We start from the raw sequence: 19,632 nt of genomic DNA on the forward strand, positions 1-19,632 counted from the left end.
CCTGCATTGACAAGAAATACTACCTATCTCCCTCTACAAATTTGCCTGTGAAGCTCTGCTGTGTGTTGGGACGCCTCCTACCATGCCTACTTCCTGTAGTCATAGCAACCAGTGACTCCATCTGCAGCTGCACTCCGGATGTACTGCGTGAAAAAACGCACCCATTCACTTGTATTGGAGGCTTCATGCGCAGAATCCGACCCAAATTAGAACAGGTCGCAGATTTTTTCACGCGGATCCTCATAGGAGTATATTGGCTGCGGTCTGGGGCGGACAATGTGCCTAAAATAACGCGCTGGAAATTCCGTACGTGTGCAGGCACCCTATAGATGTGTTAACTTTGTTCTGATGTGCTCAGACATCATTGTATATACATGTATACTTGGTACTGACTATGTACAGTTAATAATAAGTAAAGAAATTCTGAATGTAATGGCAGATGATTTTTGGATGTATGCGATGGGAGGTACCCCTCTTGATATTGATATGCACCATGGACCCTCCTAGTGCGGCTCCCACACACGGATTATGAATATCGGATTTAATTGGAATAGGTTAACCCTGGATAATGTAATACATAGTAAAAAGGAGTAGAAAAATCAGAATTGTCTCATGGAATGTGAGAGGGCTAGGTGACCCGGCGAAGCGCTCAGCGGTACTCCAGGTAATTAGAGAAGAGGGTCCAATTATATTATGCCTACAAGAAAACCACTTATCCAAAGAAACTATAGAAACTGTTAAAATAGGGGGGATGAGTCAAGGTTTTCATGCTACACATACCAACTACTCCAGAGGGATCAGTATATTTATACACAAAAATATCCCATTTAAATGTTATAACCAAAAAATTGATATAATAGTTCGGTTGTGCGGCAGGTGCTGGGGTTTGCAGCTGAAACACCAGAATCCCAGTTCTTATAGTCGGAGATTTTAACTCCGTTATTGATCCAACACAGGATAGAATACGCACGGAAAATACCCCCGGAGAGAGTTGTTTGACACTACTAGGTCGCCTACTGAAAGAGATGCTATTGCTAGACTTATGGCGAACGCGATACCCCAAAGATAGACGATACTCACGTCATTCCACCACATACAGATCGCTATCAAGAATTGATTTGGAGGTGGGGAATGTCAAATTATATAGTGACATGGCATCAATTACATATTTACCTAGAGTTGTGTTGGACCACTTCCCATTATTATTGGATATACGACACTGTAATGATACCGGTTATACTCAAAAGAGCTGGAAACTAAATTCACATTGGCTAACTATATTAGATAAGGAAAGTATAAAGGAAACACTAATAGAATACTTTGAACTTAAAGGGGTTGTCTGGCCAGAAACATCAGGTCTCATTACTTCTGTTTGCCCATTTCCATGCACTTTGTAATATACATTGTGCATGGAAAATGAAGCAAACAGAAGTTTTGGACTTACCTTTAGGGGTGCCCCCCCCTGTGTTGACCCTCGGTCGTCCCAGGTTACGACAAGAAATCTTCTGCATTTCTTGTCGGGCCGGCAGCAGCTCTCGTCGGCGCTGGAACGCTCCTCTTCCCTTCCGCGCATGCGCAGTCCTTCTTTCTTCTGCCGGGACCGCGCTCTTTACCTCATCATCGCAGGGGACGAGCGCCACCGGTCGGCGCATGCGCAGTACACTCACTTCCTGGTTTCATATACCAGAGCGGAGTGAGTGACTGCCTGCCGCTGCTGCTTGGACAAGAGCCAAGAAGACACCGTCGGGACTTTAAAAGTATGTGAAAGGGGAGAAGGGGAGTAGGGGAGAAGGGGAGAAATGTTGGAGAGATGGATGGATGGATGTGTGCACGGGGGGGGGGGGGGTGCAGTGATGTGTGTGTGTGTGTGTGGTGTGCACGGACCGGCTGACAGAAGTCCCGGGGGAGGGGGGGGGGTGTAGAGTGGGAGAGATGGATGGATGGATGGATGGATGGATGTGTGCAGGGGAAGGGTGCAGTGATGTGTGTGTATGTGCACGGACCGGCTGACAGAAGTCCCGGGGGAAGGGGGGGTGTGTGGAGTGGGAGAGATCGATGGATGGATGGATGGATGTGTGCATGGGAAGGGGGGGGGGTGCAGTGATGTGTATGTGCATTGACCCGGCTGACAGAAGTGTGGGGGGGGGGGGGGGTCATTGTGAGAGGGGCACTATGAGGGCATGTGTGTGTGGGGAAATGTTTTACTTTACTTTAGCAGGGGGCGGGGCCTGGGCGGGGAGAGACTGTAGAGCAGTTCAATAGAGGTGGGCGTGTCGTGGGCGGGGCTAGGACGTGAGCTGAGGGAAATCCTGCCTTTTCATGTCTTACTACCATCGGGAGCGCGCACACAGAAGAGGGGGGGGGCGCAGGGCATGTGAGAAGGCAGTACAGAGGCGCCATCTTTGAAAACTGCAGAGAAGATCAGTCTAAGGTAATAAACTGACATTGCAGCTGATCTGCTGGCCGGTTTGAGCCCCTGTATGCTGTCTGTTACTATCCTTACTGAAAGGGAAGCAGCAGCATTATAAAAATTTTTACCCTGTGTGGCCGGACAACTCCTTTAACAAGGGAACGACAAACATGACTACATGCTGGGAGGCTATGAAAGCTTATATTAGAGGGATAATGGTGCAAAAAAATCACTCAGGGCAAAAATAGACATAGAGAAACAGGGCGAGCGCTACAGGAACAATTGGTAGAGGCTGAGGCCAAATTTGTGGAAGAAAGTACTATGATAGCATTAAATACCTGGAAAAAAGCCCAAGAAGCACTTAACGCCTATTCCCTAGACACGGCGGCCACTAAGAACGGGTTTCGTAAACAAACTTATTACGAGGAAGGAGAACGCACGGGGTATATGCTAGCTGTTATAGCTCGTGCGCAGAGCAACGCCACATATATTATAGAACTAAAAGATACGCAGGGTAATAGTGTTAGAGATACGACCTCCATTCAAAAAACTGCCCAAGCATTCTATGCTTCCCTCTATTCCTCCAAGCTGAATAAATCAGTTGAACAAATCGAACTATATCTGGCAAGAGCGGAGACACGTACGCTGTCGGAAGAGCAGCGGGAATTTCTCGATGCACCAATAGAATTGGAGGAATTACAGGAAGCGGTGAGTGATATGCAGAACAATAAAGCCCCTGGAGAGGATGGGTTCCCTATGGAATATTATAAACAATTTGCAGATGTCCTTTTGCCACACCTCCTTGATACTATTATCGAAGCGGAAAGCCAGGGAGACTTGCCGCACTCAATGGAAAAAGCCAAAATAACAATACTATTAAAACCAGAAAAAGACCCCCTGGTGATGGATTCATATAGGCTGATATCGTTATTAAATGCAGATGTTAATAGCATAGGTACTGGCAAACCAATTATCTAGAGTAGTGTCTACGCTGGTACATCCAGATCAGAGCAGATTTATACCAGCCAGATCCAGAGGAACAAATATCCGTAGATTATTCTTAAACTTACAAATACCAGTAGACAACCCTGGCAACAGAATAATATGCTCATTAGACACCGCCAAGGCATTTGATAGTGTTGAGTGGCTGTGTACTACAGAAAATGGGCTATGACCCCACTTTCATTCGTCTGGTCAGACTTTTATATACAGATGTGCAGGCCGATGTGTTTGTCAATGGGAAATCTTCGGATACGTTCCCACTATATAGAGGGACACGGCAGGGGTGCCCATTGTCACCGCTTTTATTCGCGCTGGCGGTGGAGCCCCTAGCATGTAAAATACGATCACATTCTGGAATAGTGGGCTTTAAGCGTGATAATATGGAAGAAAAAATCGCCCTATATGCAGATGATATTCTGCTACTTTTAGGGGATGCAGGAACATCTCTAGAGACAACCATGCAAGTAATTAGGACATTCGGATCCTTCTTAGGGCTGGTAATAAACTGGTCCAAGTCGGTGGGGATGCCAGGGGGATATTCCAGAGCTGTATATAACCAATGAGGAGATACCCATGCAATGTACCGCAACATTTAAATATCTGGGGTTCAATATTACTAGAAATGTTGCTGATTATGGGAAAATAAATCTGGAACCGCTCCTTACTAAATGGAGGCAGAAGCTCCCCTTGTCAGTTATAGGGAGGGTGAATGTAATCAAAATGGTGTGGATGCCGCAGCTCCTGTACCTAATGCACAACTCCCTCCACTGGATAATGCAGCGTTTTTTCTATAAAGTTAATAGTATATTTAGGGAGCTTATTTGGGGTGGAAAGAGTGCCCGGATTAAATTGGAGACGCCATGTAATCCCAAGGACAAGGGTGGGTTGGCACTACCTAATCCTATCTCATACTTTGTTGCCTCACAGCTACAACATTTTAAGGGTTGGGGGTCAGAAGAGACACGGGACGCAAGCTTCTGGATGCTGAAGGGGTGCTTCACTGGGTCACATTTATTTGAGGCTCTGGAGAAACAAAACACACCTTTAAGAGAAATGGTCAAATTTTTCCCACACTGTTACTCATACACAAAATATGGTGGAAAGCCAGAAGTATGATGGGAATAGAAAGTTGCACACAATATACTCCAATATGGTACAACCCATATCTGACAGAAATTTACAAATTACAGGGCTTTCAGGGATGGAATTAAGAGAATATCACACATATTAGAAGAGGGGAGAATAAAAACCTTTGAACAACTGAGACAAGAATATGACAAGAATACATTCCAAATAGTGAATTCTATAGGTATCTGCAACTTAGGCACGCTATCCAAGCAGAAATGAACATAGCGGAAGTAACGATATCAGTAAATATAGTGGCAGATATTATAGGAACAGCAACTACTACGGTGGGGAAAATACAAATGCACGCAATCTAATCCCCACCAAAGCAAAATGGGAAGCAGATATTGGTCCGATCGAGGAGTCGCACTGGGAGGAAATCCTGCAAATGACACCCAGACTATCTCTAAGCGAGTCATATAGACTATCGCAGCTATACTTGGTGCACAGGGTGTACCGCACACCGGCTTTTCTGTATAACATCGGAGTTAGGAGTTCACCCCTGTGCGCGCGCTGCAAGACCCACGCGACGGACTTGATACACATGATGTGGCGTTGCCCGAAATTACACCGATACTGGACAGAGGTGTGCGAACTGATTAACACAGTGTTTGGAATAATTGTAGACTTTACACAATTTGTGTGTATCCTGGGCTATGCACATGACTTGGCACTGGATGAGCATGAAAAATTGGCAGTAGCCAGATTATTGTACCTAGCTAGGAAAACGATAACTCAACACTGGTTGGACGAGGCACCTCCTACATTAGGTGAATTTAAAAATAAAGTTAATCAAATCCTTCCATGGGAAAAGAATATATATGCTAAACGTAAGACCAGTCAGAAATATTATATGTGGCTCAGATGGATACACATTTACGGTCTGATGGGCCCAGGTCCATCAATAGGATAAAGGATGTGTGTGCAGAGTGTGGTGTGGGGCGCCGTGTGGGTCAGCGGCTGCGTGCAGGGGACTCGATCCCAGAGATGGAAGGGGGAGGGAAAAGAGGAGGCTGGTGAATTAGTTGGAATATATTTTGTATATTAAAGAAAAAATAATAAATAGAGACAAGGGGGAGGGGGATATAAAAAGTATATACTTATTGGGGTTACAGCAAATGAGGTGGGGAGAGAGACCAAATAAATGAAGAACATATGCTTGCCCCCTGAACTAAGCAGAAATAGCCTCTCTCTTCTTGACATTTTTCGCCTCTTCTTTCCTACGTTCCTATATTCCTTGCTCGACAATCTGTACCCGATAAGCTGGCGTGGGGAAAAGAAAGACAAGGAGGGAAAACACACCAGACTCATGAATAAGGGCCCGTTCAGACGAGCGTGTTTTCGCGCGCATATACGCGCGCACAAAACTGCGCTCCTATATAAAACTATGGAGTTCCTATGAAGTGTTCACATGGGAGTGTTTTTAGTGCGTGCGAACGTGCGCAGCAACGAATAAAGGACATGCGTACCAGTTTGGTCCGTACTGCGCTGCTATTAATATTGGCTCCTATGGGACACGCTGCACGCGAGTCCGCTCGTGTGAACGACCCAATAGACAGCAATGTAAATTTTTTTTTTTATGCTAAAGCTAAATGCTTTTGTGTCTTTCCCTTTGCATAAAGCACTCCATGTTGTGTTCCGGATGTGTTTTGTTGTAAACACTAATAAACGATGTGCAGCCTGTTATATAAAGAAAGAAACTTAGTAATCCAAAGTTTGCTGGGGCGCGAAAAAACGTGTGTCTCACAACTATCAATACTTAAAATACTGGCGCCGTGTATATTGGCTGGGATGCTGATACAGCTCAAGGTATGAAGCGCATCTACATGCGCTCCATGCAGCCAACATCACATTTGCTAACACGCATATGTAAAGCATGGACCTTCGTTCACGCGCATTTTTGCGCGCACGTTCAAATGCGCGCATGTGCACGCGCATTAACGCATACGCTCGTCTGAACGGGCCCTAAGGCTGATTATTCATACTCCCATTGATAACTTTAATTACGATTGCAATACGAGAGAAGGATCCATTGTTTACACTATCCCTCACGGATGTTAGAACAGTTATTGTGAGAGAGACCTTGGGGGGGGAGTATATATGTTTTACGTGTGATTTATAGTGTAAAATTTAAACTACTATAACAAGAGGGCAGTGAAGAAGTATTAAAAACCTACAAGGAAAAAAATAAATGTAATAATTAAATAAAAGCAGAAAAGGTGGAGACAGAGAGCCTTATTGCCAAAGAGAGAAAAACTAACACTAAAATGTTCTTCAACTGTATAAATAGTAAAAAAGATTAAAACGGAAAGTGTAAAGGCCCATTTACACAGAACGATGATCGCTCAAAATTCACTCAAACAAAAGTTTGAGTCACAGTTTTGAGCGATCAGCTCTGCATAACTCTAAGTAGCTAATTAGCTACTTAAGAGTTAATGCAGTGGACCAGGATACAGCAGCAATAACTCTGAGAACAAAGCAGCTGTTTTGTATATGCCAGCAGCTGCATTGTTCTTGGAGCAGTCAGCTGGTGTCCCGCTGAGAGCTGCCAGTGGGACACCAGCCGAATGAATGCTATCAGCACCGCCTGCTGAGAAAATCAGCGTGCTGCACTGATAAGAGTCATCAGTGATTTCTAGGTTGCTAGAAAGTACCGATAAACGAATTGTGCATGAACAGTGCATGATGACCATGCGTTTAGACACAACGATTATCGCTCAAAAGACGGCTTTTGAGAGAATTTTGAGCGATAATCATTGAGTCTAAATGAGCCTTTAGTCTTTTAAAAATTATGAGGGAAAAATTGTAAAGGCTGATGAGAAGAAAGAAAATCTGTATATTCACAAAATGAAAATGAAATCTCAGGTGAAATGCAGAGTGATAAAGTATACTCTCCATTAAATGTCACTAGTATAACCCAGGAAGAAGTGGAGAGCCATCTTAAAAAGATTAAAATAGACAAATCGCTGGGTCCCGATGGCGTAAACTCCAGGGTTTGTAAGGACTTTGGATGTCGAACCACTGTGTCAACCTACCGGGTAGGTGAAGATCTGATCCAGCACAACTGACAGCCAACGCCAGCATGGGAAGTAAGATACCAGATGAACAGCCCCGTATACAGATGGAAACTAGGGAAGGTATCTTGCCCATAACTGATAACCAGGAGAGAGAGACCCCTGCCTACAAGCGGAGCACTCATCCCGATAAGGACGACCCCACGGTCTTCCACTAGGCACTGACTTACCCTGACAGGCCAGAGCACCTTAAAGAAAAAGGTAGAACAACACAGGGGAGTAAAGAAACAAAGGAGGAACAAGCGGACAAGGATAAACAGAGAAGCGGACAACGGGAACAACAGACTACAGAGTAGACGAACAAAGAACACAGAGCACAATAGAACACAAGGTAGCAAAGTAACTGCCAAAGCAGTAGCTGGATATGAAGTGAAGAGAACAAACTCTCAACAACACTGCAGCAAGGTCTGAAAGGCCCAGGGCAGCTATTTAGGACGGTGATTAAAATTTGCTGTATAACTCCATATTAGCATGGGTTTGTGAGCAGTTGCTCCTGTCAAACCAACCTCATCAGCCTTTACAAGGAGATAACTTCTAGTTTGGGCCACGAAGAGTCATTGGATTTTGTATATCTTGATTTTTCCAAAACGCTTCATAGCATGCCGCATAAAAGGTTGGTATATAAAATGAGAATGCTTGGTCTGGGCAAGAATGTGCATGAGTAAGTAAGTAACTGGCTTAATAATTAGGTCACTGTTATTAGTGGGGTACAACAGGGGTTGGAATTGGGCCCTATTCTTTTTAATATATTTATTAATGACATCGTAGAGGTATTGTACAGTAAAATATCAATATTTGCAGATGATACAAAACTATGTAAAGTAATTAACACTCAAAAGGACAGAATGTGGTTGTAAATGGATCTGGATAAGCTGGAAGCTAAAACAGAAAAGTGGCAAATGAGTTTTAATACTGATAAATGTACGGTTATGTGCATGGACACTAAATGGAAAATTGTTGGGTATTACAGACCTGTAAAAGGACTTGTGGATTTTAGTTAACTGAACCTTGACTGGGGCAACCAGTGTCAGGTAGCTGCTTTAACCCCTTAGTGACGGAGCTTTTTTGCTTTTTTCCATTTTTGTTTTTTCCTACTCCCGTTTAAAAAATCGTAGCTCCTTTATTTATCCATCGACGTCGCTGTATGAGGGCTTGTTTTTTGCGGGACGAGTTGTATTTTTCAATGGCACTATTTATTGTACCATATAATGTACTGAAAAACTTTTTAAAAATTCTTAGCGGAGAGAAATGGAAAAAAAACCCGACATTCCACCATCTTTCGGAGCGTCCTGTTTCTACAGCGCACAAACTGCAACAAAAACTACTTGATATTTTTATTCTATGGGTCAGTATGATTACTACGATACCAAACTTATATAGTTTTTTTTTTGCTGTAGTACTTTTATTTTTTTTGTAAGATATTTAATTTTTTTCAATTATTTTCTGCGGTCATTTTGTGCGCGCAATAACTTTTTTATTTTTCTGTCGACGTAGTTGTGCTAGGGCTCAATTTTTGCGGGATGTCCTGTAGTTTCCGATAGTATCAATTTGGAATACATACAACTTTTTGATCGCTTTTTATTGCATTTTTTCTGGAAGACAGGGTAACTAAAAAAGTGTATTTCTGGCATTCTTTATTTTTTTTTTCGGACGACGTTCACCGTGTAGGAAAAATAATGCACTACTTTGATAGATCAGACTTTTACGGACGCGGCGATACCAAATACATATTTTTATTTTATGATTTAGATTTTTTAGTAATTGATATGGCAAAAGGGGGGTGATTTAAACTTTTATAACTTTTTTTTTTACAATTTAAAAAACTTTATTGATCTTTTTTCTTACTTTACTTTGAAGTCCCCCTGGGGGACTTTAATATGCGATGCTTTGATCGCTCCTGCAGTATGACGTAATGCTATAGCATTACATCATACTGCTTTTTTACAGGCAGTCTATCAAGCCACCCTGTGTGGATGGCTTGATAGGCAGTCTGCTAAGGCAGCCCTGGGGCCATTCATTAGGCCCCCGGCTGCCATGACACCTGCACGGCTCCCCCGATCTCACCGCGGGGGGGCCGTGCGGGACCCCCAAACAGCGTTCGGGGGATTTAAATGCCGCTGTCAGAATTGACAGCGGCATTTAAAGGGTTAATAGCCACGAGCACGGCTATTGCCAGCGGGTGTCAGCTGTAATAAACAGCTGACGCCCGCGCTGTATGGAGGGAGATAGCGGCGCTACCTCCCTCCATACACGTCCTGCAACAGCAGGATGTAGTTTTACGATAGCGCCGTCACTAAGGGGTTAAAGGCAAATAGGATCATGGGGTGCATCACAAGAGGTCTAGGGACACATGACGAGAATATTGTCCTTCCTCTTTATAAGTCATTGGTCAGATCATACATGGAATATTGTGAACAGTTTTGGGCACTTACGTGAGAAACGTGAGTGAATTCACATGCTCAGCGATGCAATTTTCTTACAAATTGCAGTTCACCGGTAGTGAAAATTGCACTTTTACAAGCGCAAAACTCGGATCGATATCGCGCTCACCTGTGTAAATACAGCATTAAAAGCATTTGGTCTATTCCAATTCGAAGATTGTTCTGGGACTTAAGAGAGGAGTTTACTATAACTTGCTCTTCTGCTATGTCGGTTTCTCTCTTTTTCCCTAGTCTGTATGACTGCAAGTAGCATTTGCATTTGCTTTGTACTGAAATTTATTACAAAAAACTGTTTTCTCTATTATTGTAATCTCATAAATCTTTAATTTTAAAGATTTTAAGTTTAAAAAAAAAAAAAGCATTTGGTGTATTTCATTTTTATGACTAAGATCTCTGTAATCTCTGGAAATATGAAGTACTATTAAGTCTTTTTAATGAGCAGAAATAGACAGATCTACAGTACTGTGCAAATGTTTTAAGCAGTTGTGGAGAAAATGCTGCAAAGTAAGAACACTTACAAAAAAGAAGTGTTAATAGTTTATTTTTTTCTCACTTAATAGTATTCAAAATTAATGAACAAAAGAGAAATCTAAATCAAATCAGTATTTGGTGTGACCACTCTGTCAAAACAGCATTAATTATAATAGGTAACCTTGCACACAGTTTTTGAAGGAACTTGCAGGGAGGTTGCTCTAAACATTTAGGAGAACTATCGACAGTTCTGTGGATGATGTTTCTTCATGTATTCCTGGATGATGTTGAGACCAGAAATCTGTAGGGCCATTAAATCAGTTCCAGGACTCCTTGTTTTCACATGAAGATAGTTCTTAGTAATATTGCCTGTATGTTTGGGGTTGTTGTCTTGCTGCAGAATAAGTTTGGAGGCAATCAGACGCCTCTCTGATGTAAGGTTGGGACATCGAAAACCGATATATCGAAATATCGATATATCGCTAATGCTTTGGCGATACTTTTCACCGATATTATTATGTCCGATATATCGGTAACATCGATAGTTTAAGGCGATATAATATCGATCTTTGTAAAGAAGGAACGTGTCTTGTGGTCCGGTGACCTGATTTTATTTTTTTATATTCCGCCCTTTCCTTTGTGTTGGTACAGGATGCAGTTTTGCTCGCGGCACTGATGAACTTATAAACAAGTTCTAGAAACTTTTGGAAAGTGTCAGGTGAGTCCAATAAGGTTTGCTCCAGGCAAAACGACTCTCAGAAAAAGTGGGGTCTTCGGCCCCTGTTCCACATGAGTTTGTTCATCGCATCAGACACAGGCTCTGAACACTTGTGTCTAACACGATGGCTGTGGGCAATGCATTTCCGCATGCAGATGGAGGGCTGCGCTGAACGCACGAAGGTCAGTCCAGAAAAGGAGACACGACATGTCGTGCGTTCAGCGTCTAACACAAATGCAGTGCCCAAAGAAAAGATAGGAGACTCCTGCCACCCCCAGGTCGTTTAGGAGACAATCCTTTTAGAATATGGAGGGAGATATGTCAACCCCACTACAATTTGTACCAGCTTGGTAGAAAATATCTTTCTGTAGTTGCTACTTTGGTTCCTGCAGAAAGAATGTTTGAGAGCATTTTGAAGTAAGAGCATGCGAGCAAATTAATATTTTTTTGTCTCATTAGATAACGATTATTGTGGCCAATGATAAACTTCTTTTCATACACCTAATCTTAATTATATGTTCCATCTGTAATTGTTTATTTTCATTTGTAACTTTAATATATTTTCATGTTATTAATAGTTAGAAGTTAATAATAAATTCAACAGTTTAAAGACTTAAAAGAAAACTATAATTTTTTTGTTGATTGTGTTGCTTTATTAACCCTACACCTGTTTTATTTTTATACAGCATTTTAAAAAGTCGATATATCGAAATATCCATAGTCTTCCACCGATATTTTACAATAATCGATAGTCTGTTCAGCAATTGTCGATACTATCGCCTACCTATATTTTTGTGTCGATGTCCCAACCTTACTCTGATGACACTGCATGATGGATAAGTATCTGCCTGTATTTCCCAGCATTGAGGACACCATTAATCCTGACCAAATCCCACACTCTATTAACTGAAATGCAGCCCGAACTTGCAAGAAACCTCCGGCATGCTTCACTGTGGCCTGTGGACACTCATTGTACTGTGCTCCAGCCCTTCGGCAAACAAACTGCCTTGTGTTACAGCCAAATATTTCAAATTCAACTCATGCGACCAGAGCACCTGCACAGTTGAGCCTCTGCATTGTTTCTATGTCAAAAGTATAGATTTTTGGCTGAATTCTTCCCTGAAAAAAACTTCTTGCCAGAATTGTCAGAATAGTAGAGGGGTGTACCTGGGTCCCAATGGTTTCTGCCAGTTCTGAGCTGATGGCACTGCTGGACATCTTCTCAATTCAAATGGAAGTAATAATGATGTGGCTTATTTAAATCTTGTCTACAAGTTAGACAGGGCAAACGTAGACTAGACAGTCTAAAAATGCGCCAGTTTATCACTTAATGATAAATTTGTCCAATTTTAAGACTATCTAGTCTATGTTTATACAACCTATTAGTTGGCTTAGCTTACGCAAAAAATTGCACCAAAATGTTTCAGCAATTTGGCATAATTTAGTCCATGCATCTTGTTGCTTTGCTCAGTTTTGCCATGGTGTATGACTAATGACATGAAACTCGCTTCCACTACCACTCCTTTGTAGTTGAGTTTGGATGTTCCTCACCTACTTTTAAGCTTCCTACACAGCTGTTTGTGTTTCAGTTAATGACTGTATTTCCTCCTACATATAAAAATGATGATCATTATTACCTGTTTGGTAAAATTGGTAAATCATATTTCCAACTAGAATTCTACAAAATCTCTGACTTTGTGCAAGTGAACCTATTAAAGGGGTTGTCCCGCGATAGCAAGTGGGGTTAAGCACTTCTGTATGGCCATATTAATGCACTTTGTAAATATACATCGTCCATTAAATATTGGCCATACAGAAGTTATACACTTACCCCCTCCGGTGCTGGCGTCCCTGTCTCCATGGCGCCGACCAAAGCCGCCTTCTCCCTGGATTAGACGCGCTTGCGCTGAAGGGGCCGCTCCGGCGTGCTCGCGCTGCACAGGTCTTCTGCGCATGCGCAGAAGACCTCTGCGGCGCGAGCACGCCGGAGCCGGACAGAAAAGGGCAGACTGCGCAAGCGCGTCTAATCCAGGGAGAAGGCGGCTTTGGTCGGCAGCATGGAGACGGGGACGCCAGCACCGGAGGGGGTAAGTGTATAACTTCTGTATGGCCAATATTTAATGCACGATGTATATTACAAAGTGCATTAATATGGCCATACAGAAGTGCTTAACCCCACTTGCTATCGCGGGACAACCCCTTTAATGCTGTTTTGAATTCAAAGGGTGGTCACACGAAGTATTGATTTGATTTAGAAGTCTCTTTTGTTCATTCACTTTGTATTTAGCTAATTGACAAAAATAAACTATTAATACTTATATTTTTGAAACATTCTCCCTTTGCAGCATTTATCCACACCTGCCTAAAGCTTTTGCAAATTACCTTACTTCAGCAAAGAAAGTTTCAGAGTTTTGAATGCCAATTGGTTACATGATATAATCCTTTTATGCTCTAAATTAAAGAACAAACAATAGTTTCTAATCTAGATGTCCATGTTCCAACACTGTGGGTTGGCATGATTCTTCCTTAAACCTTCTGCACACGGGCAGAAATTCCACGGTGGGATTTACCGCAGAATTTCCTCCCATGCCCGCTGCCATAGGTTTGCATTAGATAATGCAATCCTATGCAGACAGCCACGATTTGACGTCGTGAAAACACGTGTGGTAAATAAATCGCAGCATGTCCTATTTCTGTGCGAGCCTCCCCCCGTCCCAGGCCTCTTACAAAGCAAGACCCCTACTGTACACTGATGTAGGGCAAATACCCTGAAAGAGCTGTCTGTACATGGAGTCTGGCTTTACATTTAATTCCTAGTCATTGTTACAAGGTTTGTACAAAGAGTCTAACTTTGGTTTGAAAGAATGCTGCCTTACAATAGGTGGCGCTGTGGAGGTATCATTGCACCTCCCTTATTTGCATGTTACCCAGAGGAGCATGAATGGCCTTTTGAGTCTCCTCACTCACCGTCTAGGTGCTCTCCCTAAGGAGAAAAGATAGCGTTTCTGGTCCACAGTATTTTGTCATGATTTCAACACATATCTCAAGTGTGAAAGGAATGCTTAAAATAAGACAACTGTGAACACAATGATGTCACATGTAAAGTTATAACTATTTGTTTGACTTCCATGTGCCTGTCCAATCCATCCATACATCATGCATGCATTCCCTGGTGCGGCAACTGACATTCTTCATTGTTACAGGCTTTGTTAGGTAGTTGAAGAGTGGTTAAGTGAGCTAAATGATCTACTTTTTACCACAGAGAAATAATGTAGCTAAATAACAAGCAAGGCGTGTTGCAATCATTTCACACATGAGATGACGTTCCTTTGTGCAGTATCTTATGCCATGCAACATTTTAGAGATAAGAAGCACAGGCTAACAGCCAGAGAGACACTTGCCCAAGAGCTCCATCATCTTTTTCAGGGTTTTTAAACGCTTGGAATAACACCATGCATTTCAAGTATTGTTGGTGGTGTTTTCCATTTTGTTACAAATGGAGCTTGTGTCCATTTTCTGAAGTTTTTAACGTCTAATTACGAAGTGTATGGGAACAACAACAGAAAAAACTGCTCCAAACCCTAAAAGCTCCACAAGCCCAAATACTTTGTATGTAGTGCATTCTATATTTTACTATGGACTCTACTGTAACATCTCTCTGCAGAGTTTCTGGTCAAAAAAATATACAAAGCACCATTAAAAATGTCACATAAGGGGGGCGGAGCTACCTGATGCCGGAGTAAGTCGCTTCTGAGACGCGCTCCGGCGGCCGCGGCTTCTTTAAGGCTTCACAAGCAGTCACAGCGGCACAGAGAGACGTCATGGGGCGCAAGAGAGCCCAGAACACCTCGGGGCGCACTCCGGAACGCAGTGCAGGCAGTTTGGAGCCGTTCCTGAGACCGCAAGCAGGAACTTTTCCCACTCAAATGGCAATCAAAATCCCTCAAATACTTAGGAATACAACTGCCGGAAGACCCCGCAAATGTGTACGACCTAAACTTTAAACCCTTCCTAACAAATTTAGAGAGAGACCTGGGGAAATGGAGTCCCCTCTTCCTATCCTGGGCGGGAAGGGTGAACGCGATCAAAATGGACGTCTTACCAAGGTTCCTGTACATATGCCAAGCATTCCCCATAAAACTGCACAGAGCCTATTTTAAGCACATCCGCTCCCTGATCACTAAATTTATCTGGCGAGGCCGCAGTCCCAGACTTAAATACAGAACCCTGACCAGAGACAAACCCAGGGGAGGCCTGGGCCTCCCAGACTTTTCACTGTATTATAAAGCTAACATAGCGAACTGCGTGCTAAACCTGCTCAGGAACCGGAGCTCCAAGCTCTGGGTTGAACTAGAATACGACCTAGATGCCAGGCAGACACAGGGAATATTCTGGATCCCGCAGACCTTAATCAGGCGCCTTCCAGTAATGTCCCCACTGCTGAACCAGCTAACAAGAGCCTGGTCGGGCTTTGCAAGGGATACAGAACTGATCTCAGTGCCAGGCCCCTTCACACCTCTACTAGTTAACCCCCAATTTGAGGCCTTCCTACACCGAAAAACCCTAGCGACCACGTCAATAAACCCCGCGCCACGACTAAGAGACGTAATGACAGGAGACAATCTGAAACCACTGACGGAACTATTTGAAGGACGCATCGTTCCACCAGGGACGTGGCTAGAATACTTCCAGCTGAGGAGCGCGATAGACACCCTGGGTCCCGAGCCCTGGGGGGCGGAAGACCCCACTGACTTTGAGAAATTGTGCATGTCCACAGCCCCCATCAGCCACCCAATCTCAGTGCTTTATAAGATGATGCTGGACCGGGAGATGGGGGATGGTCCCCCAGACTTTGTCCACGCGTGGGAAGAGGAATTGGGAAGGCACTTGCAGCCGAATGATTGTGTCAAAGCTTTTGCCCTGACACACAAGGGGTCGGTATACTCCAGACTCCAAGAACTAAATTTTAAAATAATCTCTCGCTGGTACAGAACCCCAGCCAGGCTGCACAAAATGCTCCCACAACTCAACCCAGCGTGCTGGAGATGCCCAAACTCTATCGGAAGCATGTCTCACATTTGGTGGAACTGCCCGCCGATAGCCTCACTGTGGAAAGACGTGGTTAGTCTTTACAACAAATTGAGCGGAGAGGACGTGCAACCCACGCTTGAGATGGGGGTACTGTCCATATTTCCGGGCTCCATATCCAGGGTAAAGAAAGGCCTCTTGCGCTTCTTTGTACAAGCGGTCAGACAGATCATACCGAGGTTCTGGCGGTCTGATGCCGCTCCCTCCAGGACACATTGGGTCGAAGCCATCGATGAACTAGCTAGATACGAGGAGATGAGAGCAAGCGAAATAATGAAAATAGAAGCTTACTTCGCGCTCTGGCGTCCCTGGCTGGAGTTTAGATCCACCACGGAGGCCACAGAGTGGGTGACCCGAGGCTCGCTGCCCCCCCGAACCCCCAGGGGCCCGCCCCTTCTTTCACTTGATTCCTAGACCGGGGAACCACCTGGCCGAAACCAGAGAAAGAGGGTCTGTAGCATCAGGCGAAGAGACAGGGGGACCAGCACACCGAGACCCCCCAGCGCCCACAAACCCAAACCAAAAGATAGCCAAACAAGAAAGGTAAGGTGACCCGTCCTACCCCCCCCCCCTCCACACCCTCCCCCCTATTCCTCTTCTCTCTCTCTTTCCTACTGTTGTCCCCCCTTCCCGGTAGTTCATGTTGTAGTTATACCAGATCACATGCTTGAATACAGAAAATTATTGTTATTTTAAAACTGAGGACAAATCGATCTACCTCGCCAAGCAGGCGAGGGAGGGGCGATTTAAACAAAAGTTCCTATGTTAAAAGGCACTGAAATTGAAGTGTAATGTTTGCACATGCCCTGTTTATACTAAAAAATTATCTGTCCTAATAAAAACTTATTGAACAAAAATGTCACATAAAATGAGTTTTTCATCAACATACTGCATGGAAAAACAGACTAAGGGCTCAGGCCCATGGGCGGGTCTGATTTCACCTGTGAAATATCGCAGCGGAATCAGACCCGATGCCCTCTAGAAACCCTATACACACCTTTTCAAATCCGCCTCGAGTGTCTCACCCGACGCGCAGAGCAGCGCATGACATGACGGCGCTGGGTGGTGATGTGGATTCTTGCGGTACTTCCGCTGTGCTCACAGTGGAAGTATTGCGGGACAGACGGCTTCCATTGTCTGCAATGGAAGCCGTCCGCACAATTTTCCACATGGAATAGAACATGCTGAGATTCTCCCCCGCGAGCAGAAAATCACAGTTGATTTCCGCTCGTGGGCATCAGAGAATTATTTAACATGGCATGTCTATGGACGAACATTGCTGCGGAATTCAGTGCGGGTGTCTGACCGCGAATTCTGCAGCGATAATTTGTCTGTGGGCATTAGCCGTAGAGCCTACAAGTTTGATACACAGAACCCCTGTGTTCACATTTTCTCCCTTACTACCGTGTTTTCATGACTTTCATGTTACTCATAGTCCTAACATCAAAGGATATAAAATAAACCGATAATCCAATTAAAAAAAAAACCTCTGATCATCACTTACGAGCTATTTAGGATCTGGAATTTCTCTCCTTTTTGAAAACTTAGGTCATCTTCTGTTCTTGCTTCATAGTCGTAAAGAGCCACAAATAGTGTAACTCCTGGGGAATGAAAGCAGATCACATATTAAGTGGCATTACATTAGCTCATACATTAAACAGTTCTGGCACAAATCAGCCGGAACAGTTACAATATAACTCAGCCTAATTCAATCCACATGCGATGGTTCAGGATAGCCTCTACCACTTTTTGACGGGCTTGTACTGAACATAATTTCCACTTTAATCAATGGAGACTCATTTTCATTGCAGAGAGAGTGGAATGTGTAACCATTATGCTTAACAAAGCTGAAACTTAGAATCTAGCATTTTAATTCACTTAACTTCCAGCGGAAAAATGCTTAATATATTGGAACCATTTCATTATTTCTAGGCTTGGTTGTCCTGGGTAATGTCAAGTTTTGGCAGTAACATTTTTGTGCAAGTACAAATCTGGTTCCCCGTCTTCTATTGTAGCTGGGACCATATTTGTTAGAAGAATTAAAGGTTCACATTCTATTTATTTATACCCCAACCCCAAAGACCGTAATCAGTCACTCACTACTGTGAAAAAGGTTTGAGGTGGGTGGGAGCTGCATTAGAATGGAAAGTGGATTGCTTCCCAAACACTCCAAAGAAAATTGCTATGTAATAAATGTTTGTGTTACAGTTGGAAATCTAGAGTCTATTATTTATGTTGGTTACTTATTGTTGCTTTTCCTTTAACAATAAATAAATGATTTTTTTTCTACAGTATGTTATCAAGCTTATAGGAGGCATTCATGTTGTTTACTGGATTGTCTAGCGTTAGAAAAATGTCGTTTCTGTTCCAATAGATACTTTAAAACATCTGTGCACATGTGGACATTGTGCCTGTCTGCAGACATATGCTTCATAGAATGACTGAATACTGAATACAGTCACACTCAGTTATATGGCACAGCTTCATTTGCTTTACAGAGGGAGATAAGCATGTATATTTTATCATTTCACCTCCAAGTATACTATATACAATGTCTGGCTAGTTCATTAATTTATTCCCTATGCAACCTACACTGCAGCTCATTAATTTCTATATACTGCCCAAATTGTCGATTTTTCAGAAATGAACAAAAGAAGCCAGTGTGTGATGAAAATGATTTAATCACTGTTTAAGGGTGAACACAGACAGCCGGGTTGGATCCTGCTGTGAGAATTCTCGCAGCGGGATGCGACCCATGCCCCTGCAGTGACCAGTGCGTCTCACCTCCTCCGGCAACTTTTCTCTGCTCTTGCGATGTGCCAGCTGGCGCACAGCTGCACGTGCGCAGAGCTGGCGCATCAGCGATAGGACATGCCGTGATTTGTTTACAGCGCGAGTTTTCACACGGTCAAATCGCGGCTGTCTGCATAGGATTGAGTTATCTAATGTAATCCTATGGCAGCGGGCATGGACGGAAATTCCGCGGGAAATCTCGCCGTGGAATTTCCACCCATGTGCATTCACCCTAAGGGTAGATATTTAAGAAAGTTAAGAAAATCAAGGTTCAATTCATTTATAAACTATGTATGAGAACAAAATGTTTATTTGCTTTATTTGTGGTGTATTGAAATTAATAAACTGAAGTATTGTAGAGTCCATAGTACAATTGCAATCAAAATTATTCAACCCCCACTGAAAATTAGGTTTAGTTGCCAAATTTACAAACTTTCAGCTGCTTGCAAAAAAATAAAACGATAAAGCAAGAACAATGTAACCCCTTAACGACCGCCAATACGCCTTCTG

At 43.3% G+C, this 19,632-nt stretch overlaps 1 protein-coding gene across 2 annotated transcripts in view; it reads right to left on the reverse strand.

Annotated features, from left to right (window-relative positions):
* The window catches only part of FYN (FYN proto-oncogene, Src family tyrosine kinase), a 212,369-nt gene that overhangs the window by 59,683 nt on the left and 133,054 nt on the right, over positions 1 to 19,632 (reverse strand). For both annotated transcript variants that reach the window (XM_066607097.1, XM_066607090.1), the window contains exon 5: positions 17,834 to 17,930. In XM_066607097.1, coding sequence (XP_066463194.1) covers positions 17,834 to 17,930 — 97 coding nt within the window. The remainder of the gene's footprint in view (positions 1 to 17,833; positions 17,931 to 19,632) is intronic.

The sequence above is a fragment of the Eleutherodactylus coqui genome, chromosome 1, assembly GCF_035609145.1.
Source record: "Eleutherodactylus coqui strain aEleCoq1 chromosome 1, aEleCoq1.hap1, whole genome shotgun sequence".
NCBI lineage: Eukaryota > Metazoa > Chordata > Amphibia > Anura > Eleutherodactylidae > Eleutherodactylus > Eleutherodactylus coqui.